This window comes from Rhamphochromis sp. 'chilingali' (assembly GCF_963969265.1).
Source record: "Rhamphochromis sp. 'chilingali' genome assembly, chromosome: 20".
NCBI lineage: Eukaryota > Metazoa > Chordata > Actinopteri > Cichliformes > Cichlidae > Rhamphochromis > Rhamphochromis sp. 'chilingali'.
Window position 1 is genome coordinate 14005962 of NC_137947.1, and position 22913 is coordinate 14028874.

Genomic DNA, 22913 nt, shown 5'->3' on the forward strand with positions numbered 1-22913 from the left:
CACAACACTGGTCACTATATTCTTCATTTCCAGTTAATACTTGTACAGCTGCTGTTATTGTGTATATATTTATTTATTTATATTTCTTCATACATTCTTATATAGTTCTATACTGTGTATTGTGTATTTTGTTGTACAGTTATTTTATTTTCAACTTTAATTTATATATTTTATCTTATTCTTTCCCAGTTAAATTTACCCTTCATTCTAATTTGTATTGTACAGTTATTTCATTTTTAACCTTAATTTATATTTTATTCCTTCCTAGTTAAATTTACCCTTTTAAATTTTTCATATTTATTTCCTATCTTATTCATAGCCTTTTCCTTTTTTTTTTCTTTAGGTCACGAGCAGTTGTCTAAGCATTTCACTGCATAACGTACTGTGTATGACTGTGTACGTGACAAATAAAATTTGAATTTGAATTTGAATTTTGAAGTACTTGGGTATTGTAATGTAGTTTTATTGTGAAAACGTCTGAATTTTTGGAGTCGTGTTCTTGGCTCGATAAAGGCGGAGCTAAAAAAGGGCAAAAAGAGGACAGAGTTTAACAAATGGTCAAGCAGTTGGACTATATAACGTGGACACATGGGCTAGTTTTCACCAGCTGCAGGTTATATCATAGGCTATTGAATTCTTAAACGTATATATTATGTAGGGTGCATGCTTTAAAGTTCCTTAAAACATTTTTTAAAATGTAAGTACCCAGAAAAGGATCTGCAAACGACACAACTGCTGAAAAGAAAGCAGAAAAATTAGAATAAAGTTACTCTTATATTACTCATTTTTACAGAGAATCAGCAACAAACTTTAAAATACAAACTTTTATAAAAGGAAAATATAGCTCCGTGAAAATGTGAAAACAGATTAAAGCGAACAAAAGGAGATAAACAACTTCTTCTAAACTAATTTGATGTTACCCAGAGGTGTTCTGGTGTTAAATGCCTTACATTAAAGCGTTGCCATAATGTAAATTTTTAACGATAGTGTTACCAGTCCGTCAGTAAAATGTATAACGTTGCACTTTGACCAGTAGAGGGCTGCAAGAGTCCATCAAATGCATAGACCGCATATAAAGAAACATACATACTAGTTATGACCAAACCAAGAGGAAACGTTGATATTAAAATTGTAGTGTCAGTTATACTTTGATAAAAGTATTTTCTTAAAGAAGTTAAAAGAAGTTTAAATTTTACTCACACACAGAAAGCTAAACTTTCTAATTTTAAGTTCTGACCCTAGTAGTTCTGTTGATAGACTGTAAATAAAAGATGGATGTTGCCACCGTGACATCATAAACAGTATAAAACATGGACATGATTTAAGGGTCATAAATATGAACCCACTGGAGAAGTGTCTTGAACCTGCAATCTATCCGTAGGCCACCAGATGGTGATAGCTGTTGTTTGCAAAAAAGACTTTGGGTCATGTTGAGGTTTCTCATGTAAAGTCACGTGCACATTGCTCAATAATTGTTTGCCATATTGGGCATGATATAACCACCGGTTGGTAGAAAAAGGTGCAACTTTTACTTTGTAGCAAATGATCTACATTTCTGATTCGCTTCACACTTTTCACTGTTTCACTACAGCCTGGAGAGCAGCTGGGAAGTGTTCATAGAGAAAACCATCTCTTTCATTATTTTTAAAAATAAAAAGTTGAAGTGAGAAGAAATATAACAGTTTTTTTATGCAGTAAAATTTGGAATGTTAAGATGGGAGTTTTTGGAAATTGATTTGCTTTTGCCTCTCCACTAGTTTCAGTCTTGTGTTGTCTTAATTTTGGATTATTTTCCATCTCGTTGAGATGATGAAAGCAGACATTTTTCTATAAAAATATTTAGAAATGTATTAAAAACTATAGTTTTAATAAGCTGTCTATGTTTTTTTTTTGCTATTGTTTTCATCTGTTGGTGTGTGTGGTGTGTGTCTATTCCGATGTGCGTGCATTAGTTTATATCTACAAACATACTATAGACTTACAAGACTCAAACACATTAACCGTCATAACCCTCATTACCATTAATAGTCACAACAACAGCAGCATGATTTGCATTAACGCTGTCATAAATCATTTTATTGAATGGAATTAAATCAGTGAAGGTCCAGCGAGCATGAAATGCAAAGACAGTACTGGCCAACGTGGGCATAGCTGCTTGTTTTAGGCTTTCAAAAAGAAAAATAAAGCTGTGTCTGATTTCATAGAGAGAACTTAATGAAAAATAAATGGAAAGAGGATGTAAGTGTGAAGTTTTAATCAATACTAACTCCTTTAAGGCTTGTTTGGCATTGCAGAAATAAGCAGATTAATGAAATAGTTCTGTCAGACAAACCCGCTTGGGTATTCTGGCCTCTAAAACAGTCTTTTAAATCACCTTAAAAAGCCATAAAAAAAAGTCATACTCTGTAATCTTCAATGCCAATACACAATTTAAATGAAAGAAACCATTGGCTCAGTTTTATGGGTATTTCCAGCCATTAATGTACCACAGAGCACCCCAAAACAACAGCACTAGATTTCCGAGACAAATGTTCTGGTTTCTCAGAAAATATTAAATTCTACCAAAACTGAGAAGAATCCTAAATACTATGAACATAATTGACTCATATTCACAAAGCATTGCTGTTTGCAGCCGCGAGGAGCCTTTATGATTCTGATCAGTGCGGGGAGAAACAACTCTAAAGGTCAAGTGGAGCCAGAATTGGTCGTTCACCAGCCTCATCTGCTCAAATCTAATTTGTGAGTTAGTAAAGCAGCCTGCATGCTGTGCCGAAGATGACTTTTGGATTCAAGTCAATATCATGGCTTGGGGACAAGAGAGCCATTTGAAGAGACATAAACATTCATGCTTACAGTGCAGACACCACTAACGCTGGCTCTTGATGAGTAAGTGAAGAATTCACTTTATTATTAAATATCTATTTATATTAAAGCTTCTTTAAGCCAAGTCTGCCACTAACTATGCAAGCAGCTAAAGCTCTACTAGAGTTGACCTTCTTCAGCCATAAGAGGGGATCCACCTCAAAGGATGTAAGGAAAAGATCTGACCAGCATTGCAAATTATGCATCTCTGGGGGGTTTTGTTGTTGTTGTTGTTGTTTTTGCTGACATAAGTTCATTAAGTAACATGGAAAAACTAATGAATGGATTATTTAGCATGCATACCTTGAAATATATGTTTTCACTCTGTGACAATACAGCCAGACTTCCTTCACAGCATCAATGTAAAACTTATTTTGTATCATTTACCAGGTATCAAGGTTTAAATGTGCAAGTTTAATTGCACATTTAAACCTTGAGACATTTTGATATAAGAAAAATAATGTTCAGTTTCAAAAGTACATCTTGGTTTTTCTACATGGTAAAGAAATGCTGCTGGGAAATCTGTCAGTATGACTTAAAGATGTAAACAGAAAAAAATTAATCCATGTGCACAATGGATACTGTGGAATGGATACACAATAAATCAAACCCCCCTCCCCTCCGTGAAATTTCTGTGGTAGACAGTACAAAACACAAAAATAGCATCAATAGCCATGTGTCTATGCCTTTGTCGACAGTTTCCAAAGCTGTCCAGTGGGACAGGATTAGAGTCTTTGCCAGACTGATTTGGGTCCCTAAGCCTTATGTTTGACACCCCTGCTTTAGCATGTGGAATAGAGTTAATGAAGTTGATCATGTGATGTGGAGTCTGAAGAACAGTATGTTGTAAGCTAGTTTTTGGTTATCTAAGACAAATTCAATATGTACAAACAAATCAGACAGCAGCCAGTGTTTAGCACCATGAATAGTTGTGTTGTCCATCATAGGTGAATGCCTGCGGGCTACTTTGTACTGACTTTGTAGTTACTTTGAAACTCACGAGCTGCATAAAAAAACCCCATTTAATTAAGCGACATTTATATGGTACAGTCTGTTAGCGCAACAAAACTTTACTAGCATGCTTTATTTGTTCTCCGCGGAGTATTATATCCAATATTATTAAAGTTTCCAGCTTCAGAGACCGTTGTCAACGGCAACCAAATGCAACCCCATCCTTTTTAAAGCAATTCCCTTAAAGAACACTGAGCATTTCCTTTACGCTCAGTGGGGACCTTTCTTGGTGTTTCAGCAGCGCCAGTCCCAGAATATGGCCAATAATGTTGCTGAGGGGCGGGGAGCAGCGCGGTCTGCAGACCCACTGAGTCTGGCGGGGTGCCGAGGAGAGGCAGCAGGCAGCGGTAGCAGAGATGGGCTCACACCTTTGAATCACAAATCAGCACCCCCACCCCTACCCCAGTCAAGCATCTCGGGAGACACTGGAAGACCAATTTTTGGAGGGGGTTTTGCTGGTGTTCCTCATTAAGACCGGTAGACTACAGCTACCAAGAAGCAGGAGCGGCAAGGGTTATAGTTGCATTGTGACGTTCAGCACTCCTGCCGTCTCACCTGCACTGCCGGTGAAGAGGTCCGCTGTGATAAAGATGCATCCAGATAAGTACCTACCTGAGCTGGTGTCCGAGAAAAACAGCCTGGACCCCTCCTTTGTGCATGCGGTGCGCCTGCTTGCAGAAGGTAAGTGAAGTATATATGTGTGTGTATATAGAATATATATCTTTTTTCAAGTCTAATGCACTCTGAATGTTGGACTTGGCGACAGTCACGATGTTCATTCTAACACAATTCTGAAAGCACAATTGCATTGAATTTTGGGGCAGTACAGTGAGCTGATGTGAGCTTGTTTTTAACACACTTTGAGTGCTTGCGTGGCGACAGTTGAATTCTCTGTGCTGTGCGTTTAATGTAGACACTGCTCTTCGGCTCCAGTGAGGAACTTTTGTTGGGTTTTTCCCAAAACTTCAAGTGAACAAATGCTGTGAGCAGAGACAATAAAGTATGTGTACAGTCAGAGGGGGTTATTGTAACCCCACTGTCCGCCAAGATCAATGCGCTGGCTCACATAAAATAAAGCCAATGTCTTCCTTGAGGATTTCTCATTGACTTCAGGGCAAGAATAATCAAAAAGGTGCCACATTCGTCAGTCCAACAATCATAGTACTGTATTAAGGTAAACGTGCTCTTAATCCTGTTATACTGTGTGCTGCCAGCCAGTATTTTTTCTGTTAAATATGTGAATTGTGTGGTCATTTATCAAGCCAAATATCACCTCTCTAATATTTTAATTATTCCACGTGAGCTAAACCTTGGAGGCTAAAATCAAAGTGTTTGTAATTATTGCATCATGAGTCATAGATTTCTGACTGAACGAAAATTGATAGATGCACACCTCCTCTTACAGGATAAATGCCATCAAGGTAATGGAGAACAGAAAATGTCAGTGAAACATGCTGTAAAGCCTTTCCTCCAGAATAATGTTACTGTATGTCAACAGAGTGCCGCAATCAGCCTGCAGCATTTAAAGTACTTTGTAGCCTTCATCTCATTCACATGCTGAGAATGTGTCACTTCTGATAGGAAGTGTGTCACCTCAAAGCAAACACAAAAACTCAGCTCAGCTCATTCAGCCCAGAGATGCAACTTTTGCATTTTCTCGTAGACTGCGTGGTCTCTCTTCCTGTAATTGCACAAGTCTGGTTGATGTGCAGTGCTATAAAAGCTTGGATAAAGGTTTGAGTGACGTGCTACTGGAGTGAAAGGCTGAATGATTATCATAAATGTGAATGGATTAACCTGTGTGGACTTACCAGGAACGTATTCCTGTACAAAACAATATATCAGCCATAAAATGACAAAATTAAACATAAAATGCTGTCATATGTTACATGACTGTAAAACACTCAGTGAAATGCTTTCTACTGGTTTTCCTGTGTGCTAAAAATGTTGGTGATTCTGAAGGCAGTTGATTTAACTAATTTATTAGATCATGCGTGTATGCTAATTTTGGGTTCTGACATGTTTGTTTAAAAATGTAAAGTCACACTTTGTGTTAATTAGCTGCTGGACGGGGTGTGTGCGCGATCTGCTGTTCGACCCCTTGAGCTTTCCTGTTGAAATGTGTTGATGAGACACCTGACACTCCCATTCTTGTCGCTAACTGGGATCCAGATGGGATCATCTGTCACACAGTACACTTTGCCATATGTACTCAAGCCTAACTCACACAGTCAGGATGCAATCAAAGAATGCCATCCACCACTATGAACTGCAATTAGCATGTTACACGAGGATACCTATGTTTTTGTTTTTTTTTACTGACTTTTTTCTCAGAGCAGTTTCAACAGTTCACAACAAATACACACACTACAATGCCCCATAATTAACAATACAGTACAGTCTTCAATATTAGAGTACAATACTGTAAAAAAAAAAAAAGTATATAATACATTGCAATGCATTTGTCTGAGAAGAATGCTGTTGGCAAAGTCAGTAAACAGAAACCTCTCTGTATTCATCAAACACAAAAGTGGCCAATCAGTATAATAAACTGTCAGTTCAGTCAGTCTTGCAATGTCCAAAACAATCAGCCGTGGGCAGCATGTGAAAAAATGTTCAGCACAGACTTGTTATCTTGTGTTGTCAGTCTATGGGTATCAGTGGACAGCAAGATAAACTGCGTTTACAGATTTACAGATTCGCAGCTATTTATCACTGAATATCAAAGCATGTAATCCTGTGTTATTAACATCATGCACAATCGACAGCATAACATGGATTAACCATGGTCACAGTTAGCATCTCCATATTTATGAAACGAATTATTTACTGTTTGTGTTTATGTTATGTTGCTTCTAAAACCGTTTGTCTCTCTTTGAGCTGATTTAAAACTCTTTGGAACAAAGCTCCAGTCCGCGGCTGTAAACTACGGGTGGGTGGGGATAATTCTCTTGTCGAGCTGAAACTAAGCTTCCTCTTATGAAGCAGCAAGGGTTGTTAGACAGAATGTATGAATATATTGGTATATTATACAATCAAAACTGTATGTAGAGTATTTTGAAACTGCTACAACTTTGCTCCACAATCTCAAATGAAGATTTTTTTTCTTGGACATTGCTGCATGAGGCTAATGATTCCTCAGACTGACAGATAAGAGTCACTTCTTTCAAGTTTTGCACTTTAAGTTTCCTCAGCCTAAAGAACTGTGTAGTTAGTCTGAACGTGGGCTCATGTCAGTGTAAAGAAAGGCAAGCCTTTAATAGATCCCAGTGGTTTTCTTTGTAAGGCTTGCCTACATGCCATGCAGCCTCGTCTTGCCATGAAAACCGGTGGGATTTCTAATAAGGCAGCAAGCAAAGCAGACAGGGAGACAGACAAGAAAACTGTCTGTTAAGAAAAAAAACTAAATGTGTGCACTACTCTGTCATTCCATTTCTGAAAGAGGCATTTCTCCATGTCAAGATAGTTTACATTTTCACTAAGCATTGTAAAAGGGTATATATTATCTCAAATACAAGTGCTGCTAGCGAGAGTGACAATGCAAATAAAATCTGCATGAAATTTGAAGGATGTAGACTTCTCTGAATCAAATCGGAATATAGATATGGAGGAGGCCCAACACCATGCCAAGTGCAATTTTAGACATTAGCATAGTTTGGGCTCAAAATACACTTTAATCTGCATCTTGAAGAACTTTTCTTCTCAGTCTGTTCATTTTCTCCTTACATTTAGTTACTGCTATTAGTATATGAGCACTCAAGGTTTCCACTGATTCCTCTCCTGCACTTTCTGGACTTGTGTTTAAGTTTGATTATCAAGATAATGCTTCAAAAATCTTCTTCAATACATGAGCTTTCTTTTTGCATAGTTAAGAATACACTTAGAGTACATATTGCAGTGGTATAAGCACTCTTCAGAACGCACACAGACGCTTATAAATTTCTCGTTTCAATGAGTATGCTTTTTATAAAACTGTGATTAAATAGTATTAAGCAATAAAAAAATCAGCAGGAAATACAAAACTTTATTAATTCTTTTGGTGGAAAAAACAACCTGTGGTGATTGTACACAACCACAAACACACAGTTAAATTAATAATGTGGTAATATTCTTCCACTCTCCACACACGCATAAATCAAACAGAGTTATGGTTTCAGTCTCCCACAACATTCCCACATTTAAGTAAATTTGCAGTCTCTAGAGCTACATGACAACCACTTAGTTTCTTTGGTTTAATTAAGTTGCTGAATTTGTTTACAAGGTGGTAGTGAGACCTATGCTGTGATTTATGGTTCATAGACGGTGGGACTAAGAGAAAGACGGGAGGTGGAGCTGGAGATGGTACATGCTGAGATTTTGACTGCGAGAGTCCAGGACGGGCAGGATTAGAAATGAGTACATCAGAGGGACAGCTCAGGTTGAGCGTTTGGGGAAAAAAGCATGAGAAGCAACAGTGAGATGGTTTGGACATGTGCGGAGGAGGGATAGAGGACATATGAGAAACGAGGGAAAAAATTATCCTTCAGTTTAACTTTTTTTGTGTTTCCTGCCTCTTTGGAGCTAAAAGGACCACTCAAAAACATGGGATATCATTGCAAAGGCCAGGATGTCCTCGATTGGGGACATCAGAACTTAGTAGGGTAGCTCAAATATGTCAAAAGATATAGACCAATGTACATTACAGAAGACATAAATGAGTGGACTGTGTCTCAGGAGGTTACTGGACCGTTGATGTTGAATATGGAACTGCCAGGCAGAAGAAGAGGAAGACCATAGAGGAGGTTCATGGATCTAATGAATGCAGAAGGTTGGTGTGACAGAAGAGGATGCAGGGGATAGTGTGATCTGCTGTGGCAGCAAAGGGAATAGCCGAAAGAGGAAGGAGATTAATTTGTTCCGATGCACTTTATGGCACTACACTATTCTAAATGATGGTGCATACTTTGGGTTTGCATTGTTTTGTCACTGATTTATAGAAGCTGCATTAATTACTTATTAATTACTATTGCCTTTGTGATTTACCTGCCTGCTTCCGCAGTCCTTCCTGGTTTGAGCTAAGGAAGAGGTTGAGGGTGTTGCTGGCCAACCAAATGGACTGAACCAACCAACCAATTTAGTTATTGTCTCGTTGCTTTCTCCCTTTGCATTTTAATGGTTTAGTCCACTAATGTATATCTTGAGTTGTTTGTTAAGATAAGGTTTTGTTAAGTTAAGCAGTGTTATGGAGTAAAGTTCTGCTTAGTTTACCTCTATTATGGGTCTATTTCAGTTTTTATTTATTTCTGTGATTACTTTTTCTTTGGATTAGAATAAAACCCACTCTTTAAAAATTACACCTGTGCCTGTATATCCTTTATTTGCTTTGTACCTTACACACCGATTTGTAAGGCATCAGTTCTGTTTGGTACACAGATGGCTTTTAGAATGTTCAAGACACTTTTGAAAACTTACCACAGTTTTTCTGCACATTTAGTCAATCTCAGCATCTCCTTGGGGAATACCACATCATGCTGTTCTTCCTGTTCCTCTTGTTGCTGAAGATAGTGTTTTTATGATTCAGGCGGGATGTTTGAGCTCATTGTCATGCTGCAGAATTTGGGACCAGTCGGAGTTCCTCCTTACAGAGAATGGATGAGAAGAAGCTAAACATCCGAGGTGCCTTAAACTTTTCACTGTATACCTCACATTCTGATGTTTGCCACAGAGAGCCATTATATCTGTGAACACTAAGAATTGATTTTCACTTATCTTTCTCTCTCGTTTATAAATGGTTGCTTACATTTTCAGCACATCCATTACAGCGTGCTCAGTATCCAGCAGTGACCCACCTCGCTGTGACACATAAGCAGCACCCCATGTGTTATGACCTATCAAAAGGACATAAAAATTACATTTCAGGGGCGGGTGAGACATTGAAATTACATTTTTCAGTATTTAGCCGACACCCTTATCAAGAGTGACTTACAATGAGTGCATGGGTCGAATAAGATTAAATTCCAAGGTCACTAGCATCTTGAGCAACAGAAATGAGCCAAAGCCGCAGCACTCAGACAATAGATATTAGATAACAGATTATATTACTGTGTGTCTTGAATGTTCACATATCACAGGGAACTTACAAATAAGGCAGTAGGAGACAGAGAAAAATGTAACCCCAAAAAAAGTCAGAGTGCCCACCCCTGCAAATGTGCAACAGTACCAGAAAAATCTTCCATCAAAACGATTGTTTCTATCTTGTCATTGTAATCATGTCATGAGATGAGTTTAAAATGCACATTTCCTTGCTTTTCATATGTAAATGGTATGATTAGTAATTGCTCGTTCCACTTTCATCACACATTCTGAAAATATAATGCTTACACTAAAAATTTACAACTTAAACAGTCTGCCAAGTGCTACATTTGCCTAAGTGCAGCTCGGCTGAAAACACATAAACAGCATGTGGCCAAACAGAGGAGCACATTTCCAACATTTTAATATTCATCGGTCAAAACTGTGAAAAAGAGCCAAAGCTAATTGCATGTCTTGCTGTTCATTCCCCCTACTAGGTCCACTCTGGCCAGGCGAAGCACTACTGCTTCGTCTTTCTGTATTTGATGTGAACAAGCAATCACTTATTGGAGAGTAATTGCACTGATTTATTTTTTCCATTGTGAAGTCATTATTCTAGATATACTATTCAGTGGCTAAAAGAAATCAGTGAATAATTTAGCTGTCTAACTAATGGGAGCGCTCAACAATGCCCACAATGCACTAAAGCACATAAAGTAATGTATGTATATATATGTATATATTGTACTATTCTTAGTTAGCGTATTGTCTGTCTTGTCTTAATGTTGGTTTAAAATGGAGCACTGTAACAAAAAATAATTTCCCCCAGGGATCAATAAAGTATTCTGATTCTGATTCTGATTCTGATTAATAATCACTCAGTTCAGCACTGACTGGTTCACCACTGTGTAAATCAAAGATTTTTGAGAATTTTAATATCAGTCAGCGAGTCTCTAATCTTACCTTAATTGACTTTAGGGATTAAGGGAAACTTAAAACAAATCAGCAGATGAATTCTGCACATCTGTAAAGTACAGAAAGACCTTGAATCCTTGCAAAGTGAAAATACAACCGCAAACATACAAACCTTGTACAACTGAGGGAGTCTGAATATGTCGTCTAGCAATTTTTTGTCTGCAGTTTTTTTTTAATACTCATCAATCAGTCTGCAGATTATTCAAGGTCTGAAGTCTTTCAACCAGCTTTGCAAAATAAAAAAAGAGCAGAGTGAAAAGAGGAGGATGCTTACTGAGTGTATTGTTTGTCTATACAAAGCACATGTCAGATTCCAGGACATCCTGAGCTTGCTCTGCGTTGGATGTCTTGATATACATCATGTATTTAATCTGTGCTGAATTGAAGTTGATCAGACCTGCAGAAGTGGACGGATATAATTTTGATTGGATTCATTTTGTCTTGGTAGCTGGGGATCAGTCCACCAGGGCCTCTGTTCCTGGCCGCCGCCCAGCATGCAGTGCACCTGACCTCTACTGCGTCTCCTGCAGGTGGTGGGCCTGCAGGAGGATGGCCCCATGTCCCTTTTTTGCGCTGTGCCTGGCCGGCCCCATGGACTAAGGCCTGGCCTCTAGACGCTTTCACCCAGGCACCCAGGGTGGAGCCCTGGTAACCTGGGCAGGGTGAACTGTTCCCTTGATGTTCTCCTCATAGGGGTCTTCTGAATCGCTCTTTGTCCGGTCCCTCACCCAGGACCAATTTGCCATGGAAGACCCTACCAGAGGGCAAAAGCCCCTGGATAACATAGCCCCCTGGATTCCTGGGACACACAAACCCTCCACTACAATAAGGTAGCAGGTTCTGGGTCCTGAGGCAGGACACGGGGGAGGCTGGCCTGAGAATGCCTTGGTGTTCCCCCAGACAAGCTGGAGGAGGTGGGTGGGGAGAGAGAGGTCTGGGCTTCTCTTCTTATGCTGCTGCCCCCGCAACCCGGCCCCGGATAAACCGAAGAAGATGGATGGATTCATTATGGTGACTCATTTTACCACCATACATCTGTTTTCTCTGGATTTACGTTTTTCTTTATTCACATCAGATTCACACAACATCAACAGAAAATCAGAGAAATAAGCACAGTGTAATCTCACCAAAATCATCTTAGACCTGGATATAATTATATCTTAGACACACCTTTTTTAAAAAAAAAAAAACAATGGCTGCTAGTCAGCAGTAGAACAAACTGCATAATCAAAAAATAGCCTGTATGGCAACAACAATAACTGGAAACCAGTGAAACAGTCCAGAGACTTGGTATCTTGGTTACTTTAAAAAAAATAATTTTTCCATTACTTTTAAAACTCTAATAATCTATTTTACAGATATTTTTTTAATGTTTGCTATTTATGTCAAGTCTGCAGTCTATGAGAACTGCTTACACATCACTTGTAATTAGCTGTTTTCTGCTTAAACCTGTTCAGGCCCATTAAATTCTTAAATTAATTTGTAATTTCCCTTTTTTTAAATTAGTTGAGCTAATCTTTTTAATGTGCCCTCTGGGTTACGCTTTCCCCAGGTTGAGAATTAGTGCAGTAAAGCTACAATGTGAGGAAAAATAGTCGGGCATCAAATGATGCCTTCAATTCTCCTTCTTCTGCTGTCACTGAACTGCTAATGGGAAACGGGATATTTTTACTTTGCTTGGAAACAAGATTAAGTTAGGATTGTCTATCAAGTTTTCTTGTGGTGCAGATGGTTTACTTAGAGCAACAAGTTGCTGGGAGAAAAAAAACATACAGCTAAACCTGACATCCGAATTTCAAATACAAACTAGGTGATTTATTTGTGAAGACAGGTTTGCATGACATCTTTATAGTGTCCAAGATAAATAAACTTCAAGCTGTTTCTCAGTCTCTGTTGATGCTCTCTGTTGTCACATACAGCAGATGTATTTAACTTTAAGCTACGGCAGGCTGACTGGGCATATTTTCTTTTTTCTCAGCAAAACTCTGTCTCTCAACTTGTACAGTTGCACACATATATGTGCTAGCTGCCCAGTAAAACCAACATTTTTTTCAGCCGTGGCTGCTGAGAAGCTCTGCTGAAGCAGTTTGGGCAGTGCAACAAAGAAGATCAAGAGCACCACAATAGTCACTGAGAGGCTTTTACTCATTTAGCTCCCCAAATGAGATTTTTTTTCTGTCCAGTGTGCAGACTGTAACCAGTGACCTTCAAAGCACATTCTTGCTTCTCTGATCTTTAGTCTCCTTTTGCTTCCTGCTATTTTGACAAAGATGATATCAGTGCGAGTGTGTCTCGGGATTTATAGATTGCAAGCCTGTTTATTCTCTTTCCTTTTCCTTTATATGCAATTGCCTCTTTGGTTCACCTGCAGTTTGCAGACCAGAATAAGTGTCTATCCCATCAATCCTCATCCCAACAGCAAAACACAAGTGCTACCAAACTACTGTAAGAAACAACCATCACAATAAAATGTTAACAGATTTCTTCTTAAAGCATCTGAAAAATAGCCTGATTGTTATCATTTTAGTGCAATCCACATTAGTCTTTAAATGATTTTTTTAATTATTCTCTGATTCAATAAATGTCATTTTATATAATTTCCAGAAAACAGTATTTTTGTTATGTTTGTATGGTGACACCAACTGGGGTCATTTTGATCCCAATATTTTTGTTTATCTCTCAAAATAAAATGAGTCGATTTGACCGTAACAACAAATAGCTCTCAAATGGATATTTTGCAGATGAACTATGAACAGATCGTGTTTCAGGCAGTTACAGGGCACAACTCGGCACAGAGTACAAGAGGAAATTTATGATGTTCTACATCTGCCTCCTTTAAAATGACTAACAGAGTGGCAAATAATGCTTGCCTACCCAGCAGAAAGTAAATGATACTTTTAAAAAAGTCCCTAAGGTAAAACACAAAGTCAACTTCCATCTGTTATCAAAAAAATGTTTTGTTCACCCATCCACTGACCCGAACCTCATCTCTGAGGTTGCTCCACTAAAAGGCTTTGTTAATCGAAGGAAACAAAACATTGTTTAAAATCTATTAGGCACAGAGGTATTTAAACTAAATGTCTGACTGGCTAAAACAGCAGGTTATTGTCATGTCTGTGTGTAGGCAGGCAGGAAGAGAGGACCCAAAACGCAGGACTCACGGAGGCGGAAGTAACTCAAAGCACACAGCTTTATTGCAGGTATGAAACTGAACAGGAAAAACACTAACTAAACTGGGTGAACAGAATAACTAGACAGGTTGGCAGGCTGGCAAACAGAACACACAGAGGAAGCGAGGGTGAACAGACGTTAACGACACAACACTGACACAAAGACACACTGGGCTTAAATACACTGAGGGAGTCATCAAGGAACTAGAAAAATTTGCATTTCCTGCGAAAATGCAGTGTGGATGCTTTAAGCTGAAGCTGTCTGCAAAAACTAGCTGAAAAAGCTGAAAAGTTGCAGAAATTGTAAAAACTTTGCAGAAGCAAAAGAAGTTTGCTAAAATGTAATAACTTAGCAGAACTGCAATATCTTAGAGGAAACATAATACTTGGCAGAAATACAATAGCATAGCAGAACTTAGCAGAAATATTGTGATTTACCAGAGACACTGTGATGAACTATGAATATTGTAATTTTAAATTAATACTATGTTTTAGCACAAATACTATAATTTGACAGAAATACTATCATTTGGCAGAAATACTATGTTTCAGCACAAATACTCTGGTTTAGCACAAATATTATAACATAGCATAAATACAATTATATAGCAGAAATGCTATATTTAGAAAGAAAAATATAATATAGCAGAAATACTGTATTTAGCACAAGTACCAAAAAGTAGCAGAAATACTATGATTTAGCAGAAATACTATGATTGAGCAGAAGTACTAAGATGTAGTAAAAGTACTTTGATTTAACAGAAATACAATTATAGAGGAGTAATACTTTAAAATGGGAGAAATATTGATACACACACACATACACAGAGCCTAAAGGGAAGAGTATTTGTGCCATGGAGTGTTAAGAATGTGAGGTCCATATTAGAAAAGCTGGTAAAATCATAACAGTTTGCAGAATTGTAATAAATGATGAATATGAATTACTGGTCTGTGACAGTGTATTAATTTGTAGGGAAAAAAACATGTTGACCAAGGTGGAATCGAACCCACGATCTTTGGCTTGCAGACCCGTGTCATTACCAACTGCGCCACTGGGAAAGAGAGGAGCCGTCTTGAAAAACAGGGTGATGAGGAGTCAGAATTAGATCGCGGTGAGAGGCGAAAAACGCTGTTTTTTGGAGTTACAAAACGTTGTGTAACTCAAAAACTAGGTGGACTAGAGGCATATTTCTTGTGCTGGGTGAATCAGCGGACTTTGGTGTACTTTGACTGCGATTTTCATTGCTCTTTGTACAACCGTCGCTGAGATATGACGAGAGAGGAAACGGAAGACCTCAGACATGATTGGCTCTGATATGTGATATGTGTCTGAGTTCGCACAGAGGATTGGCTGCCTGGCAGAAATATATAGAAATAGTATGATTAAGCATAAATACTACATTTAGCAGAAATACTATATTAAGCACAAATCCTATAAAAAGCAGAAATAGTATATTAAGCACAAATCCTATAAAAAGCAGAAATACTATATTAAGCACAAATCCTATTAAAAGCAGAAATAGTATATTAAGCACAAATCTTATAAAATAGCAGAAATAGTTTGATTTAGCACAATAGTAATAAGTTAAACAGAAAAATTGGAAAAGCAAAATGGACAGCTGAAAAAATGCTGAACATGCTGAGAGTCCCTCAAATATACTTGTTAAATGAAAAAAATCAGCAAAAAAAATATATAACAGCCACACAATCAGAAATATGTACACAGAAGGAAACACACATGCACAGAGAGACACACACACAAGATCCAATTCAGTCAACCAGTCTAAATATATTGAATTTGAATCTTAGAATGAGATCATCCCATTAAAAGCCTTTCTCTCTCTCTCTCTCACACGCACACACACACACACACACACACACACACACACACACACACACACACACACAGGGAGAGAGAAGTAAGTTTCTAGGTCAGCCTGGGAGCTGCTGAATTTGAATCCACCAATCAGAGTGGCTGTTTACGTTTTCCCGCCAAAACAGGTGCATCTGTTTACACAGGCAGCACAGAGAGGCACAGGATTATTGCAGTCTATTTCTCATAGTGACGACTCCCCTCAAACAAATGACCATAATTTCCTAACCGTAGGGGCTAGAGCGGTCATTCTTACACCGTTTTGTTCAGAAGAGATGGGGGAATCTTCCAGTGTTAACAATTTATCATTAAAATATGAATTATTAAAGATATTTGACTTGTAATGCACCATAACTGAGTAGAGTGAAGCAAAAACTGCCTTGACTTGCCCTCAAACAACGCTTTGTAACTCGAAATCTATTTGGAGCATTGATATCATTCTTTCACCGTAAGAGACAGCAGGCTTTGGTGAACAGTCATGGAAATTTTCAGGTCTCTGTGGAAATCCAACAAAAAGTTATGACGAGAGAAAAAAGTGGTTCATTTCCAGAGTTTAAAATCTGAAGAAATCTGTGCGACGGACGAATTTCCTACCCTCAAACAAGTCCAACTCATTTCAGAACGGTAATAGGTGAGAAAGAAATTCTTGAATTGTGAGCGTCAGGAGTGTCTGAAGATATACCGGGACAAGCCTCATGTCTTAAAGTCGCTTCGTTAAGGAGATATGACGATTCAAATATGCCTCTCATTACAGAAATCCAGCGATGATTTTGAACAAGCTCTCCATTGACTTTCTATGCAGAGTTTTGAGAGTTTGTGTTGGTCTGAGGAGATTTGCCAAAATTCTATAAATCCCACAACAATGATAGTGACATTTCCTGAAAGCCAGCAAAAATACCTACGTTTTGATGTATAATTTGTGGAAGTTGAGTGAAAATTGAGCAAGTAGCAAACAGTTGTTCGGACATGAAGAGAAGACTGCAAAAGCTTCAGTGGCACACTGGAAGCCAAGAGCATAGCAACCATAACAACGCATGTATTTTGTGAAAAATCACAATTGTGCAACTCAAAACTTTAAGAGGCATAAAAGTAAAACGGTAAAAGATTTGAAAAAGCTGAATCACACATGAATAGCCCAATAATTTGTGAACATTTTAAAGTTTGAATGCTTGTTCTACGTGAAAATATGAGGAAGTAGTTAAGTTTCAGAAACAAGCAAATTTTAGCAGAATTGCAGAAGTTTCCCATTCATTTCAATGGGACAAATTAAGCTTAATATTTTAAAAAGTATAATAGTGAAAAATACCAAAAGACATAGCACACATTAGCAGAAATAGCAGAATAGTTTAAAATTTGAACGGTGAAAATCGGCTGAAAATTGCGGAAGTAGTTAAGTGCCAAAAAGTGTACGGAAGTCCCAAGAGGAACTCAATAGTGTGGATGCTTAAAGCATCCACCCAATTAGAGACAGAAGGGGAACACAGCTGGGAGAAATAAGACCTAACGAGACAGGGAGAGCAAAGCCGGAACACTGACATCAGACAGGAACAAGAACCTTCAAAGTAAAACAGGAAACAAAACACACTTTACTAAGACACGGACTAGACAGAGAGAGACAGACTTGACACTGACCAAAGCCTACTAAATAATAATCATAATCAAAACAGTATCACTGATTAATCAAATCATAAATCATAATCTAGAAAAACACCAAATCATGGAAAACAGAAAGCTGGGTCAACATGACCCAGAACCGTGACAGTTATATTTTAATTTTAACCACCAGCATGCTAACAATTGCTAGAAAGCCATGAATAAACAATGAACGTCAGTAGATATGGGTTTGGGGTTTTTTTTTGTTTGTTTTTTGATAATGCCAATAGAGAAAAAGTTAAAGGATCACAAGTTTGTACATTTTACAATCAACTGATTGACTGTGACATCCCCATGGCTAGCGTAATTAAAAACAGACTAGCTTCCTCAGATAGCATGCTTCATTTTCATTTTTAGCGCTTTACTATTTGTTTTTCCACTGTATGAAAAGCCAAAGTAATTCAAAATATAAAAGTGTGTTGAGCTGCATTTGGTTTATCTCCTTTGGCAAAATGTTATTTTTACAAAGGCGTATTATGTTAGCTCCTCTTATCTGGGGACACTTGTCTGGTGTCAAGTGTCACATAAGGAGGGGTGAATCAGCTATGTTGAGGGAAATAAAAGGTTGGAGGGGTCTTGTTTACCTGTGCTCTCCACAAGCAGCATTAGGTGCAGTCTGCTTTCAGTGGCAGGTAATGAAGGTCTGGGTGAGTGTTGCTCAGTGTTTGCTTGGTTTACATAAAGCTGTCCTTTCTGTCACTGCCGCTCTGGGCTACATTGAAAAATATGGTTTTGCATATTTTTGATACAAGTGGAAGTGATCTGATAAAAATATAAGGTTTTGTGTAATATAAGAAAGTCTTTTAGAAGCGATGAACAAAACCTTATTTTTTTACTTTTTTATAATTAAGCATATTTAATCATCTAAAAAGCTAAAAAGGCACCCTCTCATTTGCTTGCGCTCACTTTTCATGAACTCCATTTTTTTCCCAGACGGTTCTGCAGCTCTGGTGAGAGTCATCTCAGAGAAACTGCAAAAAAGAGACAACATGATCCAATTTAAACGATCTTCCTCGGACAATCAGGCACAATCAGAGATTGTGTCGAGTGGGAAGAAATTGGTTCATTTCAGGCTGTTGAATTTTCGTCTATGTGATTTCACAGACAGTAGTGAAGAAAATCAACTTCACTTCATAAAACTGCAAAAGCTAACTCTCTAAAAGACCCGGAACATTGAGCTAAAGCTTTGAATGTTCACATGGTCGAATTGAGACATTTAGTTTTTTTTTTAAGTCAATTTAGTCGATCAATTTAAATTTAAAATCGTACATATTTGTTTTGAACGGTTCAATACTCCCTTCTAAACAAACTCCTGAATTTCTATATATAAACTCAGGAGTAGTCACATCTATGAGTTTCTGTGATGCAACAACTTACAATGATTGATAATTAGTGACAAAGCAGGGTGTAGGCACAACAAACAGCTTCATTTCTAAATGCCTTTTTAGCCTTGCAGCTCAGGTGTTGTAAAAAATTGTCCAAAGATATCATTGTTCAGGGAGTCTTTCCACTCCTGTCAAGCTGATATAGTATGCTGAACTGGGCACCTAATATCCACCTTTCATCTTTCATCTTATTGCAATAAGGCTGGGGATGCACAAAATGACTTTTGGGTCAATTTGCACAAGATTTGCCTACCTTGCAAATTTATAAGGAGAAACAGTGCAGTTTGATTGAAACCAATGATCTGCAAATAGGATCCTAATATCTTACTTTACAGATCTTATCTTAACCGCCCCAAATGGCTTTTACCCGCTAATATCTAACGTTTTATATGTTTAAGCCAACATCTGCACAAGTGCTGTGCTGCGTTGGAGAGACTCCTGACAGCCCGCAAGAGCTCAGTTCGTAATGAAGTGAGGTAGTGCGAGCTGAGTGTGACTGGCTCTATTGTTATTTTGATTGGAATTACTGGATCATGAGATTGCAGGGCCTGATGTGAAAGGACATATCAGGAGTCAGCGGGATTATCTTTTGTTATTAAGTTTGCAACGTGAGCATATTTACAGCTGACATAAGAAATAGTCAGCAAAATATTCAGTGTGTGAGTTAAATTTCTGCTAATGGTTCCTGGTCTAAAATGACGCTGTTTTGTTGTGATTCTGCAGTTGCTTATTGGCTGATGCTTTTTCAGTTACATAACAAACTCATTATTATCTCATCTATTGTTGTTTTTTACTTATTTTGTTTCTCCGCAGAGATTGAAAAGTACGAAGGTGATGAATTAAGAAAAGATGGTGACACCAAGAAATACCTAGACATTATCAGCAATAAAAACATCAAGCTCTCCGAAAGAGTTCTCATTCCTGTCCAACAGTATCCAAAGGTAAGAGACATAACAGCTCTACAGGGTCCTACATTTTATTTTTTATTTTTTTCGGAAATGTGCAAGTGATCCGAACAATTAAACTGTGATGGAAGTGCAAGAAGAACAGAGTATGTGTTATATTTTTTCAGTCATTTTAGCAGCATTTTAGTCTCCCCTCCAGGTCGGCTTCACCTGTTCACAACTCCTACTTCTACACTAAAATCCCCATGAGCCTCAAACTGGCTATTAGAAAGTCACCGGATGCTGTCTGTTTATTTTGATGTAGTCACCAAAAACCAAAGTTTTCAGCAGACTAAAGCACCCAAGGGTACAGTGAGGAACAGTAACCATAAATCACTCCATGACACTGCTCTGTGTCTGAGTTATGCAACGTCAGTACTGACAAAGTCTGAAACGTGGTCTAATGAGGCTGCTCCGTCAGGCAGCTAAGCAACACACAGCTGCTTGAGGAGCAGCAAAAGGCTGTACTGCCACTGCAGTCATGGAAAGCTCCACTGCCCTTGAGTTCAGACATTCATGAAAAAGCCTTTAATACACTTCATACTCACGCTGTACTTTCCTGTCTTTTTTTCCCTTGTCATAACATCTCTGTGTCTAGCTGACATTAAGATGTTGTATTATGTGTATAATAATATGTATTATTATATGTTTTATTTAATTTAGAGAAACGTGATTTTTGTTAAGCACACTTGTTTAACTTTTCTGTAACACATATCTAACTAGCCAATCGGATAGCAGCTGTTCAGTGCATTTAGATTTGTAGACACGGTCAAGACGACCTGCTCAAGTTCATTCTCAGCACCAGAATGTAGAAGAAAGGTGATTTAAGTGATTTTGGAGGTGGCATGGCTGTTTGTGCTAGACGGCTGGGGCCAGTATTTCATAAACTGCTGATCTGCTGGGATTTTCACCACACAACCGTCTCTAGGGTTTACGGAGAATGATCAGAAAAGTCAGAGGAAGTTTTCTGTGTGAAAATATAATGTTGAAGTCAGAGGAGAATGGCCAGACTGCTTTGAGATAGGAAAGCAGTAACAGTATCACGTGTAACCTTGAATCAGATGGGCTACAGCAGCAGAAGACCACACTGGGTGACACTCTTTTCAGCTAAAAACATGAAACCAAGGCTACTGTTCTCACAGACTGACCAAAATTGACAACAGAAGATTGGAAAAATGTTGCCTGGTCTGATGAGTCTTGATTTCTGCTACAGCATTTGGACAGTAGGGTCAGAATTTGGCATAAGCAAGATGAAGGCATGGCTCCATCCTGCCTTGCATCAATAGATCAGGCTGGTGGTGGCAGTGTAATTGTGTAGGGAATATTTTCTTGGCACACTTTGTTCCCCTCAGTACCAACTGAACATCATTTAAATTACCACAGCCTACCTGTGTATCCCTTTTTAGCCACAGTGTACCTATCCTCTGATGGTTCCTTCCACTTTTACCACTAAGCTACATTGATAAAGAAAAATGGATGTACAATTTATAGCCTAGTTTACCTCATCAAAATGAGATTTTAGAACACAGTCTTCCTCTTTCATTCCTCTAACCACCCTCTTGAAAAGGTCAGCACTACCATATTTTTACATATCAACATACCTGCTCACATCTTCCATAATGTTTAAAAGTAAGTTTGTTTCTCCTGACAGGAAATGTGTGCCTTTCTTTTGGTCTAGTTTGTGCACAGAAGGGAAAAGACTGCGTGTCACTACTTAACTGAGACACATATTGGAACACATCCTACTCCCAGTACCTGAAAAATACTAGTCCTACATTGAAAACCACCTCCTTCTGAATACCCAAATGGTTTTCACCACGTTCAGTATCTTGCCAAAAATAGTGGAAGATTAGTGCATTTTAACTTAGCCAATGAGACAAATTGTTAAGAAGTCTTTCTGTAAAAAATTCAGATACTTTCTTTGACGTATTTTTTCATTATCCCAGAGACAAAATCATATAGTTATTGCTTCTACTTTGATATATTTCAGTTTTTGTACATTCAAGACTTCATCGTACAGTGTTACACGACTAGAAAATAGATGGTGCTGGGAGGAGAGGGAAATCTGAAAACTGTCCTGAGCACAGGCAATGCTTTAGTCCAAGGAGCCCCACAGGACTCTACATACAAATCAATTTGCTGTTTCCTCCTCAGGTCAGCATTAAGCAACTAATTAAGCTTTGTTCAGGACCTCTTCACTTAAATTGATTTAAACACTATGAAAAATAGTGACTGAATTGGCTTCTTGGGGGGGAAAAAAGACAAAGAAATGTGTTTTTGTGCTTCTTTTTCCCCCACATCTGTTATCCAAATATAAGATGTCTTATTGGTCAAAATTGCATCCTCACTGTAAATGTTAAAATATCGTTTCACTTAGAGCACACAAACTGCTTTTAATATATTATATTTATATTTAGTGTATATTAAGCTTTTGGGTGGGTGTGAAGAGCACTGACACACACTACAGGCATCCATCAGTTCAGCTGGTGGGTTTTCTTATAACGCCAGACATATGGATTCTGCGGAAGCATCGATTTTCTTCTTGAAAACGTAAAAATTGGAGGTAAAATTAAATTTCTGTAGATAGCGCATGTTCTGCTTTATATCCTACCTGCTGATTAATTGCATTCACTTTGAGTCCCATGTGTGAGTCTGCTCCTGATTAGATGGTTAATGAAAATCAGTGGAGCTTGCAGTTAAGAAAACCCGAGAAGCACGGAGGTACATAACAAATACATTTAAAGTGTTTTCATCATTTTAAACATGAAATTCACAGGTGCAATAGAGAAGCTCAAGTTTGCCAATGCTGCACAGTAAGCAAAGCTGCAGTCCAGAGGGACAAAACAGTTGTCCAACAACAGCTTCTGTGACCTGATTGCACAGTCAGCACCCCGCAAGACTGCAGTCTCACTATCTTAAACATCTTGGTAACACTGCACTTTCATTTAATGATAATTTGGCATATTAAGCAACTCTCTGATCAAGTGCA

At 38.2% G+C, this 22913-nt stretch overlaps 1 protein-coding gene across 4 annotated transcripts in view; it reads left to right on the forward strand.

Annotated features, from left to right (window-relative positions):
- Window positions 1–22913, forward strand: part of khdrbs2 (KH domain containing, RNA binding, signal transduction associated 2) — a 91235-nt gene that overhangs the window by 6096 nt on the left and 62226 nt on the right. For 2 of the 4 annotated variants that reach the window (XM_080868265.1, XM_080868267.1), the window contains exons 1-2: window positions 4203–4554; window positions 19794–19921. In XM_080868265.1, the coding sequence (XP_080724391.1) occupies window positions 4464–4554; window positions 19794–19921 (219 nt within the window). In that variant the 5' untranslated portion in view covers window positions 4203–4463. Of the gene's footprint in view, window positions 1–4202; window positions 4555–19793; window positions 19922–22913 lie in introns of those variants that run through there. The other 2 variants (XM_080868266.1, XM_080868268.1) reach the window with 2 other exon arrangements.